Genomic DNA, 10,139 nt, shown 5'->3' with positions numbered 1-10,139 from the left:
GGGACACACCTGTGCCGCAGAAGTCTGCTGTCCGTGTCGGGGCGACACAGCATCCCTGCAGCAGCCATGACCCTGACCCCCGCCCTGTGAGCTGACGCCCCTTGGTGCTGAGTTGGTGGAATGGAGTGGTCCCTGCTTCCATACTGGCTCAGGTGGCCAGGTGCCTGTGGGGTCGCCTCGGTGAGTGATGGGAGCCTTCCGGGTTTGGGGTGCCGCCTGCTCCTGCTCTCAGCTGGCAGTTTAGAAACTGTAAACAACGGCAGCAAGCGTGCAGGAGGAAGCTGCGGTTTCTGGTCTTCCTGTCCCGGGGCTTTTCTCGGAGAGCGGCTTGCCTGCCGTGCTGCTGCTGCCGCTGGGGAGTTGCGGGAGGATGCACGGTCACGGTCCGCACAGGGCCAGGACCCTGGGGCCCTGCAGAGGAGGGCCTGCCCTCGAGGAGTCTGCGGTGCTGTGGCCACCGGACAGCGAGGTGGGTGCTCATCCATCGTGCCCCCTGCTGGGAGCAGCGGGTGGGGCTCACCCACTGGCTTTCGGGGCTGAGGTCCGGGTTTCTCGTGGTGGTGGCGGGCAGGCAGGCAGTGAGCAAGGCTTTTGTGTTCAGCCACCTTTTTTTATTTGCTTTTTGAGACAAGGTCTTGCTGGCCTGGCCTCTGGAGTGCTGGGATTGCAGATGTGCGCCACAGCACTGGTTCCTCTGTTGTAATTCACAGAAAAAGGGGCCATCTCTGGGGGGAAAGAGTCATTTTACTGTGGATTTGGAGTCACTTTGGGACCCAAGATCTGAGATGAAAAACAATGGAAGGAAGAAGTGAGAAATCAAGAGCTGCAGATGGGTGTGGGGGCATGTGCTCGTAATCCCAACTCTTGGGAGGCTGAGGCAGGAGGATCCCAAGTTTCAGCATAGACTGGACACCTTAGAAGCTTAGCAAGACCCTGTCCTAAAATAAAACATTTTAAAGAGGATGAAGTCATGGCTGAGCAGGAAGGGCCAAGAGCAGCTAAAGCTAGAGAGCTTTGTGCTTGGAATTCTGTCCGTGGCCCACAGCAGGACTCGGGGCTCCGTGGGGACCCTGGCCCCACAGTGTGGCCTCCCTGAGCCTGTGCGTTTGTCACCAGGACAAGCTGGCCGCAGTGGCAGAACCTACTTCCCTTGAACCCTGCCAGCCTGAGCTGGGCATGCGCACAGCGGTGTTCTGCTCATTATTTTGTCCTCTGTGGCCCCAAGGAAAGGTCCCTTCTGCCTCAGTGGGCCCTGAAGTACTTGATTTTCTTAAGGAAAGTAGCAGGTCTATCTCAAGGCGCTGCAGTGGGCACAGCGTGCGCAGGCAAGCTTGTGGGCTGGCTGGGAGCTCTTGTCACCTGGAGTGGGGGAGACAGTGGCAGTATGCCCTGGCCCAGGTGGCCGGTGTGGGTGTCAGGCGAACCCCAGGTTCCGCCAAGGCCGGGCTGTCCTGAGCAGCCGCCTGGGCCCTTGCACCGAGCTGGTTCCTCTTCCTGTTCTTTTCCTGTCCCTACCAGGCCTGGTGGCCATCTGCAGTGGGTATTTGTTTCCCTCTGAGGTTGGGGTGTCCTGGGAATATGTGTGGGGCTCCTCTGTCGCGGCAGTGTCTGGAGCATGGCTGGAGGCTGGACACAAGCCCACCCACAGGGCTTTTACGTGTCTTTGTTCAGAAATTCTTGTTTGGTTTTGTTTTGAGTACTAGGATTGCCCGGATGGAGCCTGCCTGTGCTCAGTCCGAGCTTGCTGGGGATGGAGGAGGCCTCTCCTCGCGCAGCGTTCTTCCGTTCTTCCTCTCTTCCTTCTCACACTGGTCAGTGCTTTCTCTACAGGGGCCACCAAGCTCCTCAGCACTGTCATGTGCGGGTGAACTGTCATGCGTGGGTCCCCAAACAGGGCCCCGTCCCTTGGGTGTGGATGCTCTGGCTCTTCATCTCGTGTGGCGTTTTGTGTTACACTTTGATAAGCAGGTGCTGATGTAGAAGTTAGTCTCCCCAGGTTTGCTCAGTAGCGCCAGCTGCTCACCGCCGGCCCTGCAGGGAGCGGCTAAAGTTCAGCTGCTGCTGCTGGTTGATGCTTTTTTGTTTTTGTTCTGGCTGGCCTTGAACTCAGTGTAGCCAGGCTGGCCTCAGATTGCTGGTGATCCGCCTGCTGTGGCCTCCTGACTGCGGGGTCACAGGCATCAGCAGCTACCTCCACACCAGCTCGAGGCAGACCCGGAGCTGGCCCTGCTCAGCAGAGCCCTTAGGCGGGCCACCCTGAGAAGGACTGCCTGCCTGGCAGCTCAGGGCTGGAGGGACTCTAAGGGTCAGGGTTTTTTGTTTTTTTTTTTTTTTGAGACAGGATCTTGCTATGTATCCCTGGCTGGTCTTGAATTGGCACAGATCGTCCTGCCTCACTCTCGAGAGAGTTCTGGGATTGACTGGAGCGTTCTTAAAAAGGGAATGCTGGGAGTGGCAGCCCACACCTATAAACCTGGTGCTCCGGAACCTAGGAGGAAGGATGCTGTAGGTTGAAGCCACCCTGGGCTACATAGTGAGCTCGACGTCAGCGTGAATAATATAGTAAAACCGTGTCTGAAAAAAAATAAAACAAAGTAAAATTCCAAAACCAAACCTCAGGATGGGCAGATCACTGGGCAGTAGAGGCACCCACAGGAGGCGTCCTGATTTCTGGGGACCTGGCTGGTTTCCTCAGCCAGCAAACATCCCTGCCAGTGCCACCCGCTCTGCCTAACTGCAGCCTTCTCCAGGGGCGGGCCGTAGGCGCAGCCTGTGATTCTGTGTGCAGACTCTAATTTTGTGAGCTGACATCGCCCTTCCAAGAGTGGTGTAAGCTGCCCGTGGTCTGCAGCACACAGGTTCAGGAGGGCTTCTTGGGTAGAGGTCGAGCTTGGCGAATCTCTGCCCCAGAATGGACTTCCTGTTGCCCCCAGGTACAGATCTGTAGCGGCTGCGGTTCGCTCCGGCAGCTTCCAGAGGGGCAGGTGAACAGGCTGAGCTGCCTGTCACTGTCCATGCCATGCAGCTCCTGCAGGAGGAGATGGTTTGGGGGCAGCTGAGTGTGCCAGTGCCTCTGTTTCTGAGGGACCCAGCTTCTCAGGGCCAGGCTTGGGGACACATGCCTTTGTATTTCTTCGACCTTCATGCCTGGGCCTTGCACATCAAGAACTGGGAGCTTTTTAAAAATCTTCCTTTATTAGCACACGCTTGCAGGACCTAGCAATCATGTGCAACATCAGGAGCTGGTACACGGCCGTCACGCGTCTCAGTTCTTTTTTAAAAAAAATTTATGTATTTGGCACAGGGTCTTTTTTTAAAAAGTATTTATTTATTTATTTTGCGCGCGTGTGTGTGTGTGTGTGGCCAGCTCAGCCCACCAGGGGGCGGGGCTGGCTGGCATGTGGTGCTGGGGGATTGAACCGCGGTCCCTGTGCTTTGCTTAGCTTAGCTTGTTTTAAGTAGGTGCCTTAGACCACTGAGCCATCTCACCAGCCCTGGCACAGGGTCTTGCTGTGCAGCTCAGACTCTTAGTGATCCTCCTGTCTCAGCCTCCCCTGTGCTGGGATTATGAGCATGAACCACTACTCCTGGTTCTGGGACCAGCTCTGTACGCAGTACTGGGAATTGAACCCAGGTCCTTGTACTTGCCAGGCAGGCACTTAGACTGCTGAGGTACCCCACAGACCACATCTCAGTGCTTTGATCATTGCCGCACCTGGGTCTCTTGCACCCTTGCTAGAGGTCTGTCTCCCTGTTTCCCATATCCCAGTTTTGTTTTGCTTTTTTTATTTTTTTTTAATACTATGGGCTTCCCACGTAAGAGAAACCAAGCTGTGTGTTTGATTTCTTCCTTAGCATTACAGTCTCAAGGGCGTGTATTTTCCCACAAACAATTCGAGTTTATCCTTCTTTATGCTGAGTGGTGCTCTGCGGTGTGTAGGCCCCACATTTCCTTCCTACACCCCCCTGTCACTGGACACGTATGCCCATCACCTGTAAAGAGCTTCCTCATTTAGCTGTTAGGAACCATGCCACCGTAACCATGGGTGCGCGCGGACCGCGAACAGGATGGCTTGGACTTCTACAGGCAGACACCTGGAAGGGGAAGAGCTGGCTTGAGGCTAGTTTGAGTCTGTGGCCTCCCTGTGGCCGTGCTGGTGCCCCTTCCCGCCACGCCTTGGAAGTGAAGACAGCAGAGGGTGGCCTGTGCCCACTGGTGCCGAGGGAGTCAGGGTTGTTTGTTCGCAGTGGTGGGGTAATGGAGCAGGTTGCTCGAGCGGGTTGCTCGAGTGGCACCGGGTCTCGGGGCCTTTTCCAGCTAGTAGTTCACCATTGGGGCGCCTGACCCGCTGCCGGTGAGCTTTTCACTCCTTCCCAAGAACCGTCACTGTGGTCTGTCCCCATCTGCCAAGGGCACAGAGCAAGCTTGCAGGCCATCAGGGAGAAGCCTGGGGACAGCCTCTCCTCATCTTGCCTTATGGGGGGTCCCTAGTACCCCCAGGCTGGTGCCTGGCTGGCTCTTCCAGAAGTACTTGCTCTCTGGCAGGGGTTTCTCCCAGGATGACGGTTCTCCTCACCTGCTGTGCTTTATATCTTGTCCCAGAGTGGGGGAGCAGTGGGAGAGGGCAGCTGTAGTTTTTGTCTCTTTTGGGGGGTGCTGAGATTGAACCCCAGTCTTTGCGCAAGGCAGCTCCTCTACTGCTGAGCTCATCACAGTTCTGTCTGTCTGTCTGTCTGTCTGTCTGTCTGTCTATCTATCTATCTATCTATATTTTTTTTTGCAGAACCGGGGATTGAACTCAGGCCCTTGCGCTTCCCAGGGAAGTGTTTATTCCACTGAGCCATCTCCCCAGCCCCCCTTTTTATATTTTTGACACAGGGTCTCACTAAGTTGCCTAGGCTGGCCTCGAACTTGTGATTTTCTTGCCTCAACCTCCTAAGTAGCTGTGATTACCAGTGTGCAACCCTGCACCCATCTTTGTCCCTTTCAAATATGTAGTATTGTTGGGTGTGATGGCACACACCTGTCGTCCCAGCAGTCAGGAGACTGAGGCAGGAGGATCACTGCCAGTTGGAGGCTACCTTGGGCTGCATAGTGAGCTCAGGGTCAGCCCAAACTGAATAGGGATACTCTGTCTCAAACGGAAAAAAAACCCAAACATTATGGCAAATTTCACATATAAAATGCTGGAAATAAAAGTCAGCAGCCTGTGTGGGTGGCTCGGTGGCTCCCTGTGCTCCTCTCGGGTCGTGCAACCGCCCATCCCTTGGGCTCCCGGTCAGCCGCAGGCAGAGGTGGTCTGTGAGCCCGAGGGTCGGCGGACGCGGGTGAATAATGCACTCCACCTTGCCGTTTCTGCCTGCAGCCCGGGATTGTGTCGCCGTTTAAACGCGTATTCCTAAAAGGTGAAAAGAGTAGAGATAAGAAAGCCCACGAGAAGGTGACAGAGAGGCGCCCGCTGCACACGGTGGTGCTGTCCCTGCCCGAGCGCGTGGAGCCCGACCGACTGCTGAGCGACTACATCGAGAAGGAGGTGAAGGTGAGTGGCCGAAGCCACCCCGGGCCGGGCCTGTGTCTCCCGTGCCACTGTCTGCCACCTGCAGACCCAAGCCAGTCCCCGTCATGTCCCCGTGCTGTCCCCAGCCCATTTCTGGTTCTTCCTGCAGAGGCCTACCCCTCATTAGCCCCAGCCCAGGACGTCTGGGTCCACGTGGTGAGCCCGAAGTGAACACAGCAATAGAGAGGGGGAAAGCCAAGGCCAGGGAGAAAGGAGGCGTAGCAGGCTGAGGGGGGGCCCCCAAGGAGACGGTGAGGCCGGGAGAGACAAGAGGGGACAGAGGCTGCCTGGGCCCTAGGGGGCCCTTTGCACAGACAGCTGTAGTGCTGCCCAAATGGGGACCAGAAGTGATGTCCGGGCCTCTCTGTTGGGGTTCCTGTGCACAGAGGCTATGTGACAGTGCTGAGCACCTGCACTGACACCAGCCTGAGTACCTCAGCAGGCAAGGTCCCCCACAGAGCCTCTGCTTCGGGCTCCGATGAAGGAGAGCTTCCCCCTAAGGTGGAGCCTCGCAGCCGGAAGCTACTCAGAAGGCTGAGGCAGGAGGATCACTTGAGTCCAGCAGTTTGAGGCCAGCTTGGGCAATGTAGTGGGATCTTGTCTCAAGGAAAAAAAAAAAAAAAAAAAGCAAATACCAGCCAGGATAAACCCAAGGAAATCGACATGAAGACACATGGGAGTGATACATTTGAGGAGTAAAGACACTGGGTCTGCAAAGAGCAGGAAAAAAGCATTTTGCCCAGAAGAGAGGTGGGTTAGGACACAGCTGGTTTTTCATACATGCAGACAGGTGCAGAGCTGCCCGGGGGTGGGAGACACTGCAGAGTCCAGGGCTGAGGACAGGACCACTACGGCTCGCACTCCGCATGGAAGACCAGACCTGCGCCTGTTTCCCCAAGCACAAACTACCATAAGTTGTGTAAGAGGTAGATGGCTTCAGCAGCTGTGTAACTGTTAAGAAAATTCTGCACCGGACTTGCAAACTCTCAGAACAGGTCCCCAGGCTCCGGTGGTCTTACTGGAGAATTCCATGGAGCACTTGAAGAACCTGTCCCAATTCCATATGTTCACTTGCAGAAAAATGGATGGGGAGAAACACTTTCCCACTCCTTTTGGAAGGATACTGTTACCCCAAGTCAAAACCAAGCACAAAGAGTAGCACAGAAAGACACACAGACACAAACTCCTCAGCAAAATATTTGCTAAGATTTAGGAGGATGTTAAAAAAAACAACTGTACACCATGTGCAAGTACAGTTCATACCAAGGATACAAGGCTGGCTTGATACCCAAAGATGTAGTGTGTCATGTTAGTCAGTGCAGACAGTTACTTGACAAAAATCTAACAGACATTCCTGACAAAAACTCAGAAAAGGTGGGCTTGGTGGTCGGTGCCCACCCATCTAATCCTAGTACTTTGGGAGGCTGAGGCAGGAGGATCCTACGTTCAAGCCCAGCCAGGGCAATTTAGCTACTTAGTGAGATCCAGCCTTGAAATAAAAGGGGCTGGGGATGTAGCTTGGTGTGAAGGCCTTGGGTTTAATTTCTAGTACCACAAAAATAAAACCCTAAAGAAAATAAAGAACAGTCCGAGAACAATTGAACAGGGAGCCCTGCCGCTGCAGTTCCACAGCTGTCCAGAAGTCGGCGCCAGAGAGCCGGCCACCATAGTAAACTTTGACTCATGGTGAACATCACTCCTTTTCTGCAGTGAACACAATGCGGATCATGGGCTTATGTGTAAAGCTACAGAAGTCTAGAAAACAGAAAACTTTTTTTTTAAAATTTATTTATTTATCCATCTATCCATTTATGTGTGTGTGGCCAGCTCAGCCCACCAGGGGGCGGGGTGGCTGGCTTGTGGTGCTGGGGGATGGAACCGCGGTCCCTGTGCTTCGCCAAGCTTGTTCCAAGTAGGTGCTTTAGACCACTGAGCCATCTCACCAGCCCAGAAAACAGAAAACTCTTAAAGATTCTGTATAGGCGAGGCACAGAATTCTTACCCTCCTAACTCGTAATCCATCAAAGATTAAATTTCATCAAAATGTTAAACTGGCTCTTGCAGAAGATGAAACAGACAGGAAACATTGTAAACCACATCGCTGACCGAGGCGGAGGACAGAAAGCCCTCAGAGCTCAGCAGAAGGAAGCAACTGCTCCGTTAGAGCATGCGCAGGAGACAGGGTGTACGGGTGGTGCGTGAATACACGGGGAGGCCGGCCTCGCCGGCCACCAGAGAAATGCACATGAAAGCCCAGTGCAGAGCGCTGCAAACCTCACAGAGACCTGAAAGAGAAAAAGTGGCGAGGACGCGGAGAGGGTGGAGCTGGGCGTGGCCAGGTCTGAGGCCCGCAGGTGGGGAGCTAGAGGATGCGGCGGGGCGAGTCGGGGTCCCCCCAGCCATCCTGCAGGCTGGCACCGCTGGGGTGCAGTAGTGGAAGGAACGCAGAGGGTCTCCCTATCTCATTTCTTGCCAAAGCAAGTGAGTTTTTATTTTTGTGTGTGAGTTTATAATAATCTATTTTTTTAACACAAAGAAAATGCCAAGCTGGGCGGGGTTACTCAGGCCTGTTAACCCAGCGCTCAGGGAGGCTGAGGTAGAGGATCGCCTCGAGTTTGAGGCCAGCCTGAGCTACAGAGCAAGTTCAAGTCCAGTCTGAACTGCATGTTGAGATCCTTTCTCAAAACAAAACATCAAGAGTAACTTTTGGACTGGGGAGATGGCTCAGCGGTCTAAGTGCCTGCCTGGCAGGTGCAAGGACCCAAGTTTGATCCCTGGTACTGCATGCTGTGCTAAGCTCACCATGCCGGCCCCGAAACTGGGTGTGGAGGTGCATGCCTATAATCGTAATGCTGGGGAGGCTGAGACAGGAGGGTCACTATGTAGAGAGACCCCGTATCAAATTTTTTAAAAAAAGAACTTTTATACCCATGTGTATGTTTTCAAATTGCGACTCCAGCTTATGTTTCCATTGGAGTTAGGACTTGGTTCTGTTTTCACCTTTTATTTAGAGTACAGGGCCATGTTATGGTTTCAGATCATTAAGCACAAATTTCGTGACAGAGGATTGAGGCCAGGCATGGCCTGAATCCTGAAATGTTTTTCCAGTTCTGGATTGCTGAGAGAACAGGTAGTGCAAGGTCACGGCCAAGGAGAGAGCCATGCTGGCAGTGCGCTTCATGGTACAGGCAGTGGCCGGGCCTGGGTGTCCGTGCTCGCCACGGCCTTCCTCACGAAACTCAGAGTCTCCCGTTCTTCACAGTAGCTGGAGCTGGGACTTCCGCAGGCGCCTCTGCAAGCTGCGGGCTCCTCAGCATGGCGGTGGAGCGAGGACCTTCCGCCCTGCACTCCTGGTTGCCGTGCATGCCTCGGGCGGGCAGTGTTGGGCCGCGGGTGCCCCTCGAAGCCCCTGGGATTTCTATAGCATGCCTGTTGGAGTTCCGGCTGCCTCAGTATTCAGCTCATCTTCTGTGTCCAAGTGGCAGCACCAGATGCACAGTAGAGCAACGACGGAGGGCCCCGGGCACTCGTTCCGTGTGCCTTGCCTGGCTAGCTGTTCGTGATCTGTGCATTTGCTGGTTTGGACCAGACTGTGTGCTGAGCCTCCACCAGCCCCCGCCGCAGGCCTCTCCCTGCCCCCAGTGCAGCATCCTCCAGGGAGGCAGGAAGGCCGCATCAACCCTGCCCCATGTTGGATGACCTCCAGTCTGTAAAATAAGTTCATGGGTGTCATGTCCCGTTATCCTTGCACCCCCAGTCCCGCAGGTACCAGCTCCAGGCGAGGCCCCGGGGCTTGTTGCCCCTGCCCCACCTCCACTTTCTGGCTGTTGCCTCAGGCAAGGCCAGGAGCTGAGCAGTTGCACCCCAGCAGTAGCCAGGAGCCCTGTGTTAGCAATTTATAGTAATTGTAAAATAAAATGTTTAACTGTAAAGAAAGAAAGACTTTGGGCCGGGGAGATAGCTCAGTAGAATAAGTGCTTGCCTGGCAAGCATAGAGTCCTGAGTTCAATACCACAAAAATAAAGAAAAAAGAAAGACTTTATAGCCAGGCATGGTGTTACACGCTGGAAGTCCCAGCTACTCAGGAGGCCTAGGCAGGAGGGTCATTTGAACCTTGGAGTTCCATGCCAGCCTAGGCTACATAGTGAGGCTTTGTCTCCAAAAAGAAAAAAAAAAAAAAAGAGAGAATGCATCAAGATTTAATTTCACAACTACTCAGCATATGTGGGCAGAAAGAATGTTTGCAACAGAGTGACATAAGCACTAAGTCATGATCTAGTAAAAATTGATCTAAATTTAAGAAAAGAGGGACCAGGGAGATGGCTCAGTAGAATAAGCGCTTGCCTGGCAAGCACAAGGGCCTGAGTTCAATCCCTGGTTCTGTAAAAAAAAAAAAAGAAAAGAAAGAAAGAAAAGGTAAAATTTTAACTGGGTGGGGGTGGGGAGCGGGAAGCCAGGCATAGTGGCACATGCCAGTAATCCCAGCACTTGGGAGGCTGAGGCAGGAGAATTGTTGCAAATATGAGACCAGCCTGGGCTATAAAGTGAGCTCCAGGCCAGCCTGAGCTGAGACCCTGTCGT

General features: G+C 54.0%; 1 protein-coding gene across 2 annotated transcripts in view; it reads left to right on the top strand.

Annotated features, from left to right (window-relative positions):
- The first annotated feature begins 340 nt into the window (after nt 1–340).
- The window catches only part of Ccm2 (CCM2 scaffolding protein), a 24,233-nt gene continuing 14,434 nt past the window's right edge, over nt 341–10,139 (top strand). For both annotated transcript variants that reach the window (XM_023714542.1, XM_023714541.1), the window contains exons 1-2: nt 341–469; nt 5,367–5,540. In XM_023714542.1, the coding sequence (XP_023570310.1) occupies nt 371–469; nt 5,367–5,540 (273 nt within the window). In that variant the 5' untranslated portion in view covers nt 341–370. The remainder of the gene's footprint in view (nt 470–5,366; nt 5,541–10,139) is intronic.

The sequence above is a fragment of the Octodon degus genome, unplaced genomic scaffold (assembly GCF_000260255.1).
Source record: "Octodon degus isolate 3935 unplaced genomic scaffold, OctDeg1.0 scaffold00035, whole genome shotgun sequence".
NCBI lineage: Eukaryota > Metazoa > Chordata > Mammalia > Rodentia > Octodontidae > Octodon > Octodon degus.
This window is presented reverse-complemented; position numbering and strand designations above follow the sequence as displayed.